This window comes from Notechis scutatus, chromosome 1, assembly GCF_049901735.1.
Source record: "Notechis scutatus isolate UNSWTSFEM ecotype Mainland chromosome 1, rNotScu1.2, whole genome shotgun sequence".
Classification (NCBI taxonomy): domain Eukaryota; kingdom Metazoa; phylum Chordata; class Lepidosauria; order Squamata; family Elapidae; genus Notechis; species Notechis scutatus.
Window position 1 is genome coordinate 237727931 of NC_142009.1, and position 18894 is coordinate 237746824.

Sequence of the window (18894 nt, forward strand, 5' to 3'; positions counted from 1 at the left end):
TTCTCCCTCACTCAATCACATGCTCTCTTCAACTGAAACTTGATAAAGTTTCTCCATAAGCATTTTTTATGATGCATGATTATCCACATCAGTATCATTTCCTCTTTTCACAACTGCTAGAAATTGACAGAAATCACCACAGCAAATGGTTAAAATTCCCACAAAGGCCTCATTTTTGCCACACATATTGTAAAGTGTCAGGTCTATAGTTTTAAAACCCTGCCTTCCAATCATGAAACTCTCATCCTAGATAATAAGCCTTGTATGTCACAGCAAATTTAGAGTATTGCATATTTCTTCAATGGTACAGGGAGCATTTTCATTCACTTTGAGAAGTATCTTGAATGTGTTGTCCTATCACCAGGCATCAATGTTGCTGCAATACCAGATGATACTACAGCAATAGCAACGTCTCCATCTCCCCTAACTTAAGCAAGGATCAAGTTGGTAACAAATGTCTTTCCTGTTCCTCCTAGTATATCAATGAAAATGATTTAAGATTCGTATACTTCTCTTTGTTCATTATTTAATAGGGTCTCATTGTATAATATAAATGTTTGCTGTTTGTTCCTTTTGAATTGCAGTTCATGCAATAATTCCCGATGTCCATTATTCTGATTGTACCACTTGTTGATTTTAGGAAGTTATATTCTTCAAACGTTTTTCTGAATTTCTCAGAGGTTTTTTTTTTTTTTTTAAGAATTACAGAAAAGCTTGTTTCTGATGTCTCTTATTTATCATGATATTAGGATCAGGTCTTCTCTCAATTTAGAGGAAATCTTAAGACATTCAAGGTGTTATTGAACTGCTTCCTCAGTTGCTGACTGTTGATTTTGATATTTGTCGACAAATCAAATTTCTCATTTGATTTGTTCATTCTCTAGGGAATTCATGCTCTTTTAGCATGCATGTTCCATAGTTCCATAGTTTGCTGGCAGTGATCATCAGCTTACAATACTCTATCAACCCTACTACCTACCAAAGAGACCATGTGTTTTAGTAAGGTATTCGAGGAACAACTGTCTCTTCAAGTTGAATATTCTTGTGATTAAACCTGGCCAATCATTTGGCTGCTGATTCAAAAAGAGATGCTGCACATATTGTTGGCCAGTTTGAATTGCATGTCATTGTAATTAAAAACAAAGCTTTGTCATATACATCATGGCATCTTGATATTGCTCCATCATATATCCCCCTGCATTTTAATTAACTTTTAAAATTGAATTTTAATCACCCTTGCCTCTTTTCCAATTTTATATACAGTTTTTTATGTTTAATATTTTATTTTTACATTGCCTAGAGTGCCTTTGTTGTTGCTTCTTTAAGAGCCACATAATAAGTCCATTTGTTGCTGCTGGGAGGGGGAAGAAGTGAGGAATTGCAAGAGTGGCAGGGAAACTGTCACAGAATGTTCAGAATGAGCATCACAAGATCACAGCAGTAGCCTGAAGCAGCCACAAAATTTACTAAATTTGATTCCATCGGGAGTTATGGGATGCAGATTTTAAATTCATTTTATATGTTAGCCTATTCAAGGTACCTTGGTTCAAAAATTGTTGCCCTAAGATGCATCATTTTGCCCAATTAAAAGCCATAGCAAGAGTTTTAGCATCATATAGATAGATGGGAAGTTATGGGTTTAGCCCAGTCACCTAAATTAAAGCTACTAGGAAAGGGGCAGTCTACCTTGATTTAAATTCACAAATGTCTATGTTACAGATCAGGATGCATGTTAGTACACTGACTGAATTAGTTAGATGTGTTGCATGAATAAGGCCACTGGATGTATAAAAAGAACTACAGTTACACACGAGTATATAAAAGAATATTAGTAAAATAATAGTACATCTATGGCAAGGGTGTCAAACTCAAGCCCTTGATCCAGCCCATGGGGTGCTTAGATCTGACCCACCTGGAAACAGCGAAGGACTGGCCCATGGTGCCTCTGCCAGCAAAAATGGAGCTCAGGAGGGCGGCCCTCCCGAGCTCTGTTTTTGCTGGCAGAGGGTTGCAGAAGGCCATTGCAACCAGAAACAGAGCTCAGGAGGTCATTTTCGCTAGCAGAGCACTTGGGCCATCATAGGCTCCCCCGACACAAGTGACGTCGAGCTGGCCATGCCCACCCCGGCCTCCTGAGGTCAAACACTACCCAGATGTGGCCCTCAATGAAATCAAGTTTAACACTCCTAATCTATGGTATTTAAATAATAGGTTACCAGAAAAAAAGGAATCTTTTAAAATCACTGATTTGTATTACTCATTTGTAACACATATTTCCTCCACAACCATGCATATAAACTAAATGCTGTTACCAAATAGGACACATTATTTTGCAATTAAATGAACATTTTATATTACATAGGAGAGTGCTGTACTACAGAACTACCTAAATGGAAGTCAAGATAATTGTGGAATTAAGAAGAGTTCTGTCAAGCACCCTGAATTTATACTCAAAGAAAATACTGCTAGGTCAAAGTACATTTGCACAGTATTTGATAAGAATCTTTGCTAATCAGAGATTAATGCCAGAAAATCAGCCATGTTCTCCTACCTTTTCCTCCAGTGTTTTTGAGGAAGCTTTTTTCAAATCTGTCTTTGACAATGTAGCATCAACCAACTGAGAAACCAGGGCAAAAACAAGACCAACGCAGATACATTTCATGGCAACTTTAGTTATTCGAGTCTAATGTCTATGGATGAAGAAGATAGAAACAGAAGTCTTATACATTGAAGAACAATCTAATTTAGATCATTTTTAGAAACTACTGATACAGGTAGGGGGGAAATTAAAAGAACAACAACATCCAGAATCAGTACCATCAACAATACAATTCTATCAGGATTTGCAGAGTTCCTCCAATGTTCTAGCCTTTCCTCTGGCAAAAGTTCAGATTAAAAAGAAAGATTACATACTTTATCTGAAAAAGCATGCATTAACTTTTTTTAAATTGGTGCTTTAAGCATTGGTTAAACATTTCCTTGTTTTATTACAGCATCATCAAGTTTTCAGGATTGCCTTTTTGCCTGCCTGCTTCTGAAGAAATTTGGCAGTTAATTGGTACATTTGTAACTTTAAATGAAATTTACATGCAATAAACAGATGCATAATAATTTGAATAAAGTATGTTTATTTGATATAAAATGACTTCTGTATGGTACCCTCAAATTAACATTGTGCTTCCCTTTTTGCTATTTCTCTCCCTCTGCTTTAATATTTCTGGAAACTTTATATGGACCCTCATTCTGTCCACGTTTTCGGACTTGCCATTAATATACTCTCAGAACAGCCACTGTCATGGTTCCCTTTAACTACAGACATTGTGTACCTTAGCCTTGTTGATTACAGCAAGTCAGAAATGACAGAGATTATGAGTTTGCCCTAGATATGTAGATATGTATGTGTATAATCTTATAGATAGATAGATAGATAGATAGATAGATAGATAGATAGATAGATAGATAGATAGATAGATAGATATAGAGAGAGAGAGAGGGAGAGAGAGAGAGAGAGAGAGAATCTCCATCTATATATCATCTATCAATCTATCTACCTACCTATCAATCTATTAAAAGATAAGTTTCATATCCGCATCAAAGAAACCAGAAACATTTAACACACAAGAATGGCTAGGAAGATGGCCCGAAAGCTATACAATTCTTCTTGTCTCATTTTTGATGGATAGACAGAGGACACAGCTCATGATCCAAACTATCCTTTCCATTCAGTGTAGAAGGTTCATGTAGCAGCCCTTTATCAACTTTGAAGCCCCTCCTCCTTTAACATCTATGCTGTTCAATAGCATAGAGAAAAATGCTGTGGATCATCCTACTGATCTACAGTTTTTTCAGTTCCTGGACATGTAGACAAATTAGTAGTAAAGCTATTGTCACCCAGAGTTTAAAAGCAAGCAAGCAAGCAAAAAATCTTAAAATGATCCAAGAGAATTTTGCAGAAGAAGAATAAAAAACTATGTGTCACTTGCTTTTCCATCTACAAATGGAATGACAAAAAATCTCTTGTGTTTACCCAGCTAGAAAGTGGCTAGTAGAGGTTACATTTTCTAATCTAATGTCTTCAACCATAGACTAACAGGCTTTGTTTCAATGACATCAAGGAGGAACTGTTAAGCATTTTTAAAACAATATACATAGCTTCTGGGGGGGAAATGCAAGCCTCAGTAGAGTAATTACTGTGGCATAAACTTTTATAGCTCTAAATCCACAAAGGCTGTATAGTTAAATCAATCTGTTATCTTTTAAAATCCATTACAACTAATGTTTCCACTCTGACAGATTTACTCAAGTCAATTGTCTGGAAATTATAGACTGTGTTGTGGAAGTCAGATAGCACCAAATAAAGGGCTGCAAACTTTAATTAATTGGATAAGGTTTTAGAAAAAAATTTAATTTAAAAGGTGCCATCAAAACAATGAGTTTTCAAGCATCATCTTAATTGGGGCCTTCCCTCTTTTGAAATATGTACTGAGATATTTTAAAAACAGTGGAACTATTTTCAATGCAAAATCTATCATGCTCACAGAAAATTATATTAATGTGAATGTAGTGTGCAACAATGGGCACAGCCCACTCTTTCATTTCTCACCCTATTTACTGGCCAACAGTTCTAATCAAAGGTTTTGCATTATTCCATTCCTCATTATAACAATACTAGATGGGTAAATTGTATTTTTTACAACATTCTTCACAGTGATACCCACTAATCCAATATGTAAACGTCAAAACTGGGAGAAGACCTGAAAATACAAATTACAAAGATCCAAGAGGATTTTGCAGATGATTTATAAGGATTTATTTGTAGCTTGCTTTTCCATCTGTAAGAGAAGAATCCATTTCAATTCCAGTATACAAATCCCACAGAATTTGGTTTTGTTACACTGGCACAACTCTTAAGTAACATTTCAATGTTACCTTCCTCAAAAGCATTACCTTCAATTCACAAATCCCTCCACCCCCACCAGGGAACTCAGTAGGGTTCACTCAGTCATTATGAGATTAGTCAGTCTAAACAGCCATTATTACAGTCCCTGGTTGTAACATAGCCACAAACAAGCAAACCAGATTAAGAAGGGATCGCAAGGCAATTCTAGGGATGCGCCACTGAATCCTATTGCTCTGCAAAATGACGCGCCTAGAAGATTGGCCACTTTAAGGGCAGAATCCTCAACCTGTTTCTCCTAGAAACGGTGGCGTGTCCCGGCTCTGCTTATCACAACACTGGAAGCATAGACCTGGATAGGCAGCTAGCGCGTGGGAATGCCACCCGCGGAACACGGTCTTTTTGAAGAGCTATGGGTAGAGGCTGACCCGTTGCGTGCAGCTCGACTCAATCCAAGCAAGCTTGCTTGCTTGCCTGCTGCCTGCCTGTCTTTTCAAATCCCCTCCCACCTTTCCAAGCACTCGCGTTCGCGCCCTTGATTTCCTTCTGTAAACCGGATCTGCCTCGACTCGGAAGTGAAGCAAAAACTTCAGAGGCAAGGAACGCACGCCTTTTAAAGGAGACGTTTCGTTGTCCCTTGGTGATAAGTGTGACTTCATAACAAAGGGGCTGATAACGAGGGAGCTCTAGAGAGATGCCCCGGGTCATATGCTAAAGACTCTTAATTCTTACTGAAAGCCCGCTTCGGAGATTTACAACGGAGAAATACCTCAGCTTAAAGCAGGCTAAATAGGCTTAAAGCAGGCTAAATATAGCAGGGTACTGTGATGCAATGGCAAAACAACAGCAACCTAAAAATAGCTACGTTAGTGTGTGTGTGTGTGTGTGTGTGTGTGTGTGTGTGTGTGAAGAATAAAATATAACAATAACATAAGCATAGACTGGCTAACAATCCCTAACTGGCACAAACCATTCATAAAAAGTGATGGGGAAAAACACTGGAAGTGTAAAACTCAAATGACACTACATTAGCTGACTTCGTTTACTCCATCACAGGCAAATTAGTTCAATTTGATCAAAGTTTGGGCTATCTGATACAAGTTGCAAAAGGTTGGATGAGAACTAAGTGGCAACAAGGAGTTACAGTAAGAGTTTTCTATCAGTATTTGAAAAGAAACATCAGAGTCATTTTTGAATGTTTTCAAATACAGAAAACTCTTACTGTAACTCCTTGCTATCCAATTCACTACATTACTCTGCTAGAGATTGCAAGGCTGTTTCTAAATCATAAAGTTCTCTGACCTTTGTGCAAATGTAGAGAGCCTAATTTTGAATTTTCTGCAAAGCTGTATGAAATTGATTTTGGCCTAGTTTCCTAGTAAGGCTGAAATCCCGTGCACTCTTGCCTAGAAATTCATGGAAGTCAGTACCTTTTACCTCTGAGTAGACACAAGGTAGCATTTGGGAGGAATAAAACCAATGTAATATTGCGCTGAGTGTAGCTGGGTCTGTGTAACCCTCCTAGACTCAAACTTATGAGTTGTCTTTGCATCAGTTGCTAATTTACTATTTCTCAGACTCACCTGTTTGGTATCATGTTTGTGTGAATAAGATGAGGGAGAACACCCCACCCTGATGCTTCCTTTAAAACTCAGGCTTACTATAATTTTGTTTTTGTTTTTTTCTCATAGAAAATTATGAGTACTACTAGGAATTGTTCTGGAAGTTTCTTATGACCAGTTCAACAATTGGATATAAACCTGTGGCTTTAATAGATTTCTATATTGACTTGCTGAGTTTTAGTACTGTAGTTTTGTTTTTAAAAACCTCAAGGACAAATAACTTCCATTCCATTTCTGGGTGGGGGGTGGAATCTGCAATTCCATTGCTTCTTGTGACAATAATTTTTTCTTGGAAAGAGAAAGAGAAATGGGTTTGCTATTGCTTCCTTGCCTGATCCTGCTTGGCTTCATTTTCTAAGCCCAAGCACTGCTGATTGCCTGTAAGGCAGACTGACCTTTCTGAGCTTGTGCTGGCACCGATGTCCAAAGCAGAGAGAAATCATATGTTGATTCTGTTGTCTTTTCAGATTTTTTTTTACAAGTTATATTTTTTATTTACTCTGGTACTGCCTGCCCAAAGGAGAGAGATGGCCAGAGTAATTTTCTATGGATACTGCCTGCCTGAAGAAGGACAGACTATTGTGATCGAATGTAAAGTCTAATGATGAAAGGGATGATGAAAAGACTAGCCATTGGTGACTCATGTAAGTAAACATTCTAGTCCAGGGACGTGCAACTTTTTCCTACTTAATATTGATCTATATTGATCTTTGAATGGTGGGACTCAATACAAACTTGACTATGTAAGGGCATTAAGAATGATCCATACTAGTGCTGAAGTGGAAAATGTATGCAAATTAGAGAACCAGTTTAGTGTAGCGGTTAAGGCCCAGGCTATAAACCAGGAGACCCTGAGTTCTAATCCCACTTATGATGTGAAAGTCAACTGGGTGACTTTGGGCTAGTCACTCTCTCTCAGCCCAACCCACCTCACAGGGCTGTTTGGGGGAAAATAGGAGGAAGTAAGTATTATATATGTTCGCTGTCTTGAGTTACTTATAAAAATTGAATAAATAACCTAGAAGTTAAGGTTAAATAACTTAACCTTTGTCAAGGTCTTTTCCACTTATTCGCAATATGAAATTGCACATTAGCTTCACTTGTATAGACTATCTGCATCTACAGTTAACAGACCAATTTGATTTAAACCCACAGCTCTCCCACAAAATGGCCATCTAACCACAACATAGTGAGGAAGCTGACATTATTTCATAAGCCAATACAGCATTATAATACCATATCTATATTAACTAGTGTGCCTGTTAAAACAAGATCCTTAAGAGGAACGAATATTGGAATGGGCATAGAAAGTTCTTCATGCAATAACTGTAGCAAACATTGTGGAGAGGGCTGGATGCTGTTTATGGAATTTCTGAATAGATACTTAAGGGAAAACCCTGCTGTGTGTTCCAAACATGCAGCTGTATAGAGAGAGAGAGGATTAAGGAATGAGGGATCCTTGGTGCTCTTTGAACTTGGTTGTTTTCTTACAGATATTTCATTACCCAAAATCAAAGCACTGTTGATGTTACATAGTTTGGGTAATGAAACATCTGCAAGAAAACAAGCAAGCTCAGAGAGCACCAAGCACCCCGAATTTCAACTCTAAGGTACAAATATTCTCCTTTATAGAATTAAGAAAGCTTGCAGGCCCAGGAGAGGTGCAATATATATATATATAGGCTTGGAAGATAAATGAGATGCTACATTACTGTGCTATTAGTTTATTGTAGTTTATTTTGATTTGATTGCAGTGAACTATATACACAATGTAATATTTGAATAAAATAAAATGATAGTTGTTGATTTAACAGATTGGAAAGCAGCTGAATTTCAAAAGTTGTAACCAAGCTTCTTATAGCATTTTTGACTTCTCATCTCTCCCATTTGCTATAACAGAGCCACATTTAGATTTTTATTTTTTAAAATAAGGGAACGGCATAGGATGCTTTAAAAAAAAAAAAAAGGATCATCATTGTGTGCTGTCTGAAAAATCTAACCGGGCTTGTTTTTATACCCTATACCGACAAAGCAGTAATAGGGCAAACTTTTGGATGCCTATTCAGAAATCTTTCATTGCGTCCAATCGGCTAAACTCACCAGGAGGATTGAAGATGGCAAACCAAATCCCATTTTAACGCTCAAGCGGATTTATTTCTCATTAGGGGCATGGCGGAGGCGGCGTTCCGCGCTCCATTTCCTCCTCCCAGCCAAGGAAGGATCAACACCTGCTCCCGCAGCAGCATGCGCGCTGTCTCGGGAGGAAGCCTCGGGCGCTCAAGTGGAGCCTGTTCCTTGGGGCTGAGGGCCCTACAGCTGTAGATAGCGACGAAGAGACGGTGGGGCCGCGGAGCGTCGCTCTGAGGCAGCCTCGCTCGGCCTAATCTCCGCCGCCACATCGCCTCCTCCGCACACGAGGTGGCGCCCCGAGGCGCTGCCTAGCGGCTCTGACATCGGAAGGCGAAGGCGGAAAGGCGTCGCGCTTGCGCTCAGGCGGGGCGGCAAAGGCGGCTTCGGGAAGGCTAAAGGTCCTTCGCGCGGATCGCAGCAGCAGTCTCGGCGGTGGGAGTCTCTGCTTCGGCGTAAAGATGCCGGCCGTGTCGAAGGGGGATGGGATGCGGGGCCTGGCCGTCTTCATCTCGGACATCAGGAACTGTAAGCGTGGCAGGGGCGGCGAGGAAAACTTGCCTCCAGCTAGGAGGGCTCGGCGGGGGCGTCGGGGCTGGCGGGCTTTTTCGGGTGGGGTTCCTTTCCTTCCCCGGGGAGGGGCCGCTGGTTTGCTTGTTTCTGCTCCGCGGCGTCCCCCGATCCTTTTCCGCGGAGGCGGCTCCGGATTGCCTTGGGAAAGGGACCTCCGCGGGGGAAGGTCGGGCTGGGGTGGCTTCAAAGCGGCGCGAGAACCCGGCTATCCTGGGAAGGCTCCTCTCCGCTCTCGCCACTGACGGCGTTTTGGGCTGGCAACAAGCCACCTTCTGCTGCCGGCGTCTCTTTCGCTTTGGCCTGGGTGGGGGTGGTCGGGGTCTCGTCTCTGAAACTGCTTTGCGAAAGCTGATTGTAGGGATGCGAAGCCCCGCCAGCTGTGCTGTTAGATTGGGCCGGAGAAGTCCTTATTAGCCTGCGCCAACGCAGCCTCTTCTTGGCTGGGGTGGCTTTAAAGATACGGAATGTGCTTCCACCAACCCGGAAAACGGGCCTTAGTGAAACGGAGATTAGCTTTATCTTTCTGGGTGCGGGGGAAACGGAAGCTTGGCACATATAGGAAAAGACTGCAGTATGTATAGCTTTGGGAAAGAAAAATGAGGAGAGGGTCTTTGCTGGGAAGGCTGACAGCTCGGCCTCAAAACTCTTCGCTGCCCGAGGCAAGGCAGCAAAGGAGGCCCCATCTCAAATCAAGGTTTGTTGGTTAGCCCCCTGACAGAAAATTCCATAAATTCCTCTTCCTTGGTTGTAGAAATGCAGTGAAATAAAACATCCAAGCATTTACTCCACTTGAGGAGTACCTAGGGCTGTAAAGGAATCAAGCCGCAGCAAAAATAAGTAGGACAAGAGTGTTCTGGCTTCCCTAGTCCCAATTTCTCATCCTTTTTTGAAAAAAAAAAATGTAGCTCCACCAGCATAAATCACTCTTGACAAAAATATGTTTAAGATCTTCTCCTACATTGCCTACTAAAATTGATTCTGGTTTAGAAGAATGGTCTGCATCCCCACAGCAGACAGAAGTTGCTGTTTTTATCCATTTCCCAACATATTTATTTTCTAAACAAAGTCATTCAAGAGCAACAATAATAGGAATTGCACCTGTGTATATATTTAGATGTATGCTGGTACAATGGTATGGCTTCTATAGCTAAATCAGCCCACAGACTGAGATTTAATGAATTCTGTGCCGAAAGAATACTCCTAATCTTCTTTTGGCAGCAGGACTATCCTTCAGGAGACCTTTGAAAATTAAAACTGGAAAAGTTGGCCAAAAAGACCTGTGAACCAGCCAATATTCATTTTAAGAATTGTTTAAGGAATACTAATGGCTGTATTTACAGTTGTGCCAGGACACATGCTCTTTGATACTTTAATAATGAGTAAATTGAGAATACAGCATTAGATGCCTTGGAAAAACCTTCTGTGATTTGATACCTTCCAATGTGTAATCTTGAGGCAATGTATGCAAAAATATATTTCCATGTATTTGGAGGATCCTAAGTGAAGGGAAGATTGTCCTAGAACTGACTGTTAGTAAAATGATTGAGTAATCATTTGCTTGATATGCTTCCAAGAACAGCAGCTTCTCCTTTAACATATGCCCCTGTTCTGCAAGAAAAATAGGAAGTACCTCAGAAGTGGAATCTTTTTATTATAGAAGCCTAACTGCTTAAACACTATCCTAAATATATATTCTGTTGACAAGTTACAGTTAGTTGGCTGCCTTTGAATGAAGATTGTTCTAGTTGTTAATTTGGTCTGTGGTTATTGGATATACTGAAATCTCTTTCTCTCCCTCCCTGCAAAAGAGCTATTGAGAAGTGACTTTACTGTCATTAAGCACTATGGTTATATTCTCAATCTATAGAACATATCAGATAACTAATATTCCAGTACAAAAGAATGTACAACATTTTTAAGTCAGTTAAAACCTTTTAAAACTGATTTGCCCAACTTGTTATATAATGATAGTGAGCTGTATCTCATTTACAATTCAATTTCTTGAAATATTTGGGAAATAGTGTTTATTTTAAATGAATCATTATTTGGGGATGCACCTTACATTTTTATCAAGAGGAAGATGCTTGGATCTGTGTATTTTTTTTAAAAAAAAATTGCAGTGCATAATCTATACTACTTGGTAAGAATATGGTACAGTACCTGGAGAGCTACAACAAATAGTAATATATCGACAGTTGAGGTCCAAAAATAAACCAGCTCAGAAACCCCAAAAGCCCCAAAAATCATTTGCTTCCTTGCCTTTCTGGTAAATACCCCTACATTAAACTAAGTAGTCTCAAAGAATGCTTGTTTGTGTTCTGGGAAGGCCTTCTGTATAGAGAGTGAACTTCGGAATCTTGTACTAGACATAGCAGAATTACTGTGACAGTTGTCAGAAAGGTTAGATCCATGGCTGAGATAATTAACCTCTTTATAGTAACCTTCCCCCAAACACACACACACATTTGTTGCCTTCTTGATGTATTGAGGTTCAGGATTGCATGGACAATATTGTCTGGGGCTTCTTGTTTAACAACTACCATGGAAAGTTGCATTATGGGCATTATATATTATATGGGCATTATATTCCCCAAGGCCATATAATGTTCCCCTCCAAAACAAATAAGGTTGTGTATTAGTTTAGGCCAGTTGGTTTAGTGGGTAAAGCAGCAGGCTAGAAACCAGGAGACCATGAGTTTTAATTCCACTTTAGGCATAAGTCTCTCTATCTCGGCCCTAAGATGCAGACAGTGGACATGAAAACCTCAGGGATTAACTAGCCCTGGTAGTCTCCAAGAATCAAAATGACTTAAACGTACAATATAATGCAATAATGATACCAAAATACAGCACTTGGAAAATTTGCACATTGAAAGAATTTCCATCTGCCAATTGCAAAGGGCCACACTACTTGGATCCACACATAGACTATGCGCTGCAACATTACAACATACTAGCTTCTAAGGAAGAACTTGATGCATATGAAGGCTGACACCAGCTAAAAATCTGGCAGCTGTGATTTTACATTTTTGTCTCTAATAGTTCTACTTTGTTGAATTTCTGCATAAATGGTTGGTTAGTTAATTAAACTTGACTTTTCATTCTCCCAAGCTGATGAAATTTATACCATTATATTATATGCAGATAATGCAGTCTTTCTTTTCAATTTCTCCACAAGTCTGAGAAGAATCATAGGAGTCCTGCAGAGAGTATCATTCATTCATTCATTCATTCATTCATTCATTCATTCATTCATTCATTCATTCATTCCTGGCACAAAAACAGGCTTCCATTTGGTCTTCATTTGTTTGGAAATGGTTTCTCGTAGCTTTGGATGTGGGAAAGCACATGGCTCTTGTTTTATTCAAAATGCTCAGAGGCAATCTTTTATTTTTATTTTTTACAGTGAAAAGAGGTTGGTTGTAAACCAGCAACCTTCAGACTGTCAAAGCAAATTTGCTAATGGCAACATGATACTCGAATGGACAATTTTCCAAATCTTGAAGACAATCTTCCCAAGGTTATCTTGTCTAAATTTTTAAGAGGAACATGTCAGGTCCCCAGTTATGGTTCACTCCCCCACCCCACCCCATATTTAGAGACAAATAAATGCTAGGATTGATTTCTGTTTTAGTTCTGGTAAAAAAAAAAAACAACAACTTCCCCAGCTAGTTTGATTCTTTTAATGAATCAAAATTTTAATGAATTTAATTCCAGTGATCATCCTCAGCAAAAATTAGGATTATTTCAGTTCTCCCCTTCCCAGCTGGTTTTGGTGAGTTAAAAGCAAGCTGGATAAGTTCTAAAGTAGCAAATACATGTACCAAAGCATAGGGAGGCCTTCATTTTGACATAGTGTAATGTTCTTTCATTTGATGTCCTTGATGGAAGATATAGGTGTATTCCTTCAAAGGAGTACCTATATTCCCTATAGGTCCAGACACACTGAGACTGTTGAACATGACCTGCATTGTTCATTTGATAAAACATCTAAATATGACTCTTCTAAACATTTTAAAGGCTTCTGGTTATCCTGAGCAGTTTACCTCTTTGTTATTTCAGTTTCTGATCCATTTTACCATATAACAAGGCAAAGCTTTGAACAGCAGCTTATAGAATTTATTTGAAATTGATCACATGTAATGACAAAAGCCTTGTTTACATAATCACAAGGTTCTGTTTCTATTATCTTCTCATCTGGTCACTTAATTGAACTCTCCATACAATAATATTTTATTACTTTCACTTATATATTCCTTTTAGCTTAGAATAAATTATACTATTCCTTTTATAATAGTGTATAATTATTCTATATTTAAATCTTAATTTACTACATATAATTTGAACATTCATATCTTAATCATAATTTACTTGATAGTTTTTGTAGATTTTTCTCCTATTTAGATTTTAGAATTCAATGTTTTAATTATCTTGCTTGTGGTATACATGGATTATTATGTTTGGAAGAATTCATTCTCCTGGTTTTGAATGCTAGCCTTGGATCAAAGTTAAATAAATTTGATTTACGGGCTTCTGAACACTAGTATTTCCTGCGTTGACTGCTACAAAACCCTAGGGAAATAATTATGTCATTGTTTTTCTTCCTTGGGCCTGCAAATATTCAAAGAAATTACATAAACTAGCACTCCAAACTTCAGGAAGCTTCCTTGCCTTTACATTAAGACTGTTGCTGCAATAAATGATAGCCAGGGTTTTAAACGAATGCTGCCAATGAGTACTATTTTCTTCCAAATAATTAAACTACTTGAGATTATTTGTATCTCCATTTTCATTGTATTTTTCTGATGGCTTCTATTCCCAGGATGTGTTGATAGATAGGGAAACTGTTTCAGTAGAATTATGAATTCAGAAGAACTTCATTCCATATTTTTTCCTAGGTACATATCTTGTAATTAACAGATGTCCTGAAAAAGATTCTGTTGATTAGCTTTGGAAGCACTGAACTAGCTAGTCAGATAGAAATAGTGAATTTTGTTTTGTGCTGCCTTTTTTCTTAATAGTTGTTTCATTCTCCGCTTCCTTACTATCCATTGTTGAAATGCAAGATGTGGTTGTAGTCATGTTTTCAACAATTTCTGCTGTACTAGAGTAGATATTCAAGAAAAACTACAAAATCCCCAGTAAAAGTAACACTTGAGTTATACTTATAAAACAAAGTATACAATGGATCTTGATGGGTCTTAGTTTGCTCATTGTACTTCTAAGGTTTATGTTTAGGTTAGTCCTCGAAGAAAGTAGAATATTGTAACGTTGTTAGTTTGTGGCCCATATAATGAAGAGTAAGAGACTAATGGATGAGGTCTTATCTATTAAAGCTGCTATCATCTGAAGAAAATATAGTTTGGTAGTGGAAGAAAATTGTTTATAGTTAGCTTTACTTTTGGGAACTTGTATTGAGGATTTAGTGAATTTTTCCCTTAAGGTATTGGTTGACTTAGTTACAGAAGGAACTACCCAAAGTGCTGATTGTTTTAATGAATCACCCAATACTTCTCTGGTCTATTAAAACATAATTGATACATTTTATATACTGGGAAAAATACCTGTTTACAATGAAATGACACATGTTTTCCCATAGACTCTCCTAAGCATGGTGTTGGTGAGCTCTCTCCCTCAAACGTTTGGGAGAAATGTTACATTCAAATTAAAGAACTGTAAACAATATAAGAGTCATTCTTTATAATGGATACATTTTCTCTCAAATGAATGTGTAGGTCATGCATATACACTGCAGTGGCTTCCTTAATTCGTCCCAATGGGAGATATGATTGAAATAGAAATGAAATAAAACGTAGTAAAAAAAAAATCATACAGTTTAAGGAAAGGGTACAAAAGCATAGTAAACAGAAATATTATTTTGCTAACATGAAATATACATAACCAATGTAATTTGTAAAAATTTGAATGTTATTATACAGTAATGATTAATAAAGCTTGGTGGAGGTGGGAATTACAAAGTCCTGCTTTTGATTTGAAATGCATTTGAACAAAATATTGCACAACAGCTGATTGTAACTGAACATACATTATAGCTTTTCTTTGATCTTATTTGCTTAGGGCTTCCCTTGACCTGATGGAGCGGAGAGACAGCAAAGGCAAATATTGTTTATGCTTTGCTGATAGCTCTTGCTTTTTGTGCCTAGGTTGATCTACACCAATTAAAATATTTAGTTGCAATTCTTTACAATGATAAAAAGTTACAAATGGGGGTAGAAGAAGCTTGTTCGTAGAACCAGATTAAACTAGGATGCATTGAACTTTTGAACCTCCATTGCTCTTGCTTAATCTGAAGTTCAACTGGGTACTGTTGAGGTGGTTGTTTTTGCCTAGAAAAGCAATGTTTTTAAAAATTGCTTTCTCTCCCTGCACCTAACACTGAGACAGGCAGACGATTGGTATGAACTTGGTAGCTTTCCTGCAGAAACCTATTTTTGTCAGCTTGAAAACAGATTTTTCAGCTGAAATAAACAGTCATGGATTTCTTTACACTTGGTAGTTTGCTGTTAACAAAGGATTGGTCATCTTTACTGCATCATAGAGCTTCCTCTGATTCTCAAATCTATAGGGAGCCCATCAGCAAAAAAATGTTCTCTGTTGCTGAGAGCAAATCATGCAAAATAAAGCACAAAGGCACAAGGGAATGGGTTGTTTTTCTGACTTCTAAGGCCTGTAACGAACAGTCATTATGCATTTGTAAACTTAAAAAATTGTTTTAAAGCAAGCTGGTGTAATTAACAACTGTAACCAGCCATGTCTGTGTTAGGTGATTTGCAGTGATTAAATTATGTTGCTAAATGTATAGGGACAATTTGCAAGAATGTAGCTTAGAATTGAATTGTTGTTATGTTCTTTGTGTTCTCTGAGCTTGCTTTTTTTCTTGCAGACATCTTGTTTCCAGTTACTTTGTCTAGTAATGAACATCAGGAAGAAGAAAAGCAATCTTGGAGAAGACTTAAGAACCCAACAACATATTAATGAGTTAAAAGCTAAAATGGGATTGAATTCATGGCAAGAAGTTGCTTTTCTTTTAAACAAACTGATCGTATCTCATAATCATAGTCATAAAACTAAGGTGTGACTCCTTAGTTAATGCAAATGTACATTGAGCATTTTTAATAAGCCTGGATCATGTCTGTTGCAACATTGAATGACATAGTCTTAGACTTCTGGCAAGTAGCAATAGTAATAGTACTTACACTTATATACCACTTCACAGTGCTTTTACAGCCTTTTCTAAGTGGTTTACAGAGTCAGCATATTGCCCCCAACAATCTGGGTCCTCATTTTACTCACCTCAGAGGGATGGAAGGCTGAGTCAACCTAAGAAGAAGATGACCTGCTTTGCTACACAGTTAAAGCCTTCACTTTTTGAGCTACCTTTTAAAGTCTTCAACCAGGCTGCTAAAAATATGACTTAAAAGTTTGCCTTAGAGTTTTTAAAATTGCTGTCCAGGCACATACAGTTCTTCATACCATTTCAGTGTGTACCCTACTAGGTATGCAGGTAGGAAAGACAAACTGTTTCTTGCCAGGGGTTCAGAAAAATTGGAACTTGTTCTCATTTTGTACGTTGGAGTTCCCAGTTTGTAAATGTACATATAGATATTCCAGCTTTATTTTCATATTTGGGTGCTTTATAGGCAGGAGCTGCTCTGAAAGAAATATGCTAAGGAGTGCCTATTTCTTTCCTTTTTTTTGTTCACACACTGAATGAAAATGAGAGGCATTGTTGTCTTTTTTACAGTAGACTTAGTTTCACTAGTCCATGTAACATTGTAGAAAGAAAGTCACTGAACATTCCTATCTGTTTAAATGACCTTTCAAAGGAAGTTCATAGGCCTTCTGTTAATCAGAACTATTCAAGGTTAGAAGGTCAGTGTTCAGCCTGCAGTGGAAAAGAACTGTTTTTGATAGAAGTTCAGTGTGTTGATACCCTTTTCCTGGTAATGTAAAGAAATCTGGGCAAAATGACTAAATCTATTGAGGAAAATGTATCAATTACATTTGACATAATTGTCTTCCAACAGAATGTCTAGGTAATTTCATTAATTTTAATTAATTAATTAATTAATTTCATTAATTTCATTAATCACTCGACTTCGTTCCCAGTTAGATGCCGGCGTGGTTGCTGATCCGGTGGAAGCTTCTATGGCAGGTTCTTGCCCTGTTATCTGGGAACGGTCTGACCCTGTTGCTCCTGAGGAAGTGGACAGGATTCTAGGGAGTATGCGTGCGAGCACCTGTATTTTAGACCCATGTCCCTCCTGGCTTGTGAAAGCTTCCCAGGAAGTGACAGGCGGGTGAACTCTGGCAGTGATTTATGCTTCTCTACAGGAGGGGACGGTGCCCCAGCACTTTAAGGAGGCTGTGGTCCGCCCTTTTCTTAAGAAGCCATTGCTGGACTCCACCCGGTTGGATAATTTCCGACTTGTCTCCAATCTTCCCTTTTGGGGCAAGGTTGTTGAGAAGGTGATCGCGCAGCAGCTCCATAGGTTTCTGGATGAGGCTTCTCAACTCCTACCAATCAGGATTCAGGCCTGGATTTGGGACAGAAACAGCATTGGTTGCAATTTTGGATGATCTCTGGTGGGAGAGGGATGGGGGTAGTGAATCCATCCTTGCTCTACTTGACCTCTTGGCGGCTTTTGATACCATTGACCATGGGATTCTCCTGGGACGGCTTCAGGGGATGGGAGTGGAAGGCCTTGTGTTGTCTTGGTTTACTTCCTTCCTCTGTGGCTGCTCTCAGTCAGTGTTGATAGGAGGTGAGAGATCCAACCCTCACCCACTGCTTCATGGGGTTCTGCAGGGCTCGGTACTCTCTCTGCTCCTGTTCAACATTTATATATTTCACCACTGGGTGAGATCATCCATCACTATGGACTGAGGTATCACCAATATGCTGATGATACTCAGCTGTATATCTCGGCCTGTAGTGAGTTAAGTGTTGCTGTGTCCTCCCTCTCACAATGCCTGGAGGCTGTTAGGGGCTGGATGGGGAGCAACGGATTGAAACTAAACCCATGCAAGACCGAGTGGCTCTGGGTCTGGGGTTCGTTGGTTCAGGGAGAATTACCACCTTTAGTCTTGGATGGGGTGGAACTACCCCCAAACAGACCCTGTGCATAATCTGGGGGTTCTCCTGGACTCACGACTCTTGTTCGAAGAGCAGGTGGTGGTCGTGGCCAGGAGGGCCTTTGCACAACTGCGGATTGTGCACCAGTTACGCCCTTTCCTGGATCAGCGGTCCCTACTCACAGTCACTCATGCCCTGGTCACTTCCCGTCTTGATTATTGCAATGCGCTCTACATGGGGCTGCCCTTGAAGAGCATCTGGAAGCTCCAGTTGGTGCAAAATGCAGTGGCCCGCATAGTTTTATGCAGACCCCAGTGTGCACATGTATCACCTCTCCTGCAGGAGCTGCATTGGCTGCCAATTTGCTTCCGGGTACAATTCAAGGTGCTAGTTGTCACCTTTAAAGCCCTTCATGGCTTGGGTCCGGGTTATCTGAGGAAACATCTCTTGCCAGTGACATCTACCCGACCCATTAGAGCGAGGAGGCAGGAATGCTGTGGGTCCCACCCCTGAGGGAGATACACCTGGTTGGACCTAGAAGAAGGGCCTTCTCTGTGGTGGCTCCATCTCTCTGGAAC

At 39.2% G+C, this 18894-nt stretch overlaps 2 protein-coding genes across 13 annotated transcripts in view; one reads left to right on the forward strand and one right to left on the reverse strand.

Annotated features, from left to right (window-relative positions):
* CHID1 (chitinase domain containing 1) overlaps nucleotides 1–5461 on the reverse strand; it is a 118069-nt gene extending 112608 nt beyond the window's left edge. For 2 of the 11 annotated variants that reach the window (XM_087950864.1, XM_026668240.2), the window contains exons 1-2: nucleotides 5407–5461; nucleotides 2552–2690 (exon numbers count right to left, since the gene is read on the reverse strand). In XM_087950864.1, the coding sequence (XP_087806990.1) occupies nucleotides 2552–2662 (111 nt within the window). In that variant the 5' untranslated portion in view covers nucleotides 2663–2690; nucleotides 5407–5461. Of the gene's footprint in view, nucleotides 1–2551; nucleotides 2691–3555 lie in introns of all 11 variants that reach the window. The other 9 variants (XM_087950859.1, XM_087950858.1, XM_087950865.1 and 6 more) reach the window with 5 other exon arrangements.
* Nucleotides 5462–9045: 3584 nt separating this feature from the next.
* The window catches only part of AP2A2 (adaptor related protein complex 2 subunit alpha 2), an 81372-nt gene continuing 71523 nt past the window's right edge, over nucleotides 9046–18894 (forward strand). For both annotated transcript variants that reach the window (XM_087950840.1, XM_087950841.1), the window contains exon 1: nucleotides 9046–9174. In XM_087950840.1, the coding sequence (XP_087806966.1) occupies nucleotides 9108–9174 (67 nt within the window). In that variant the 5' untranslated portion in view covers nucleotides 9046–9107. The remainder of the gene's footprint in view (nucleotides 9175–18894) is intronic.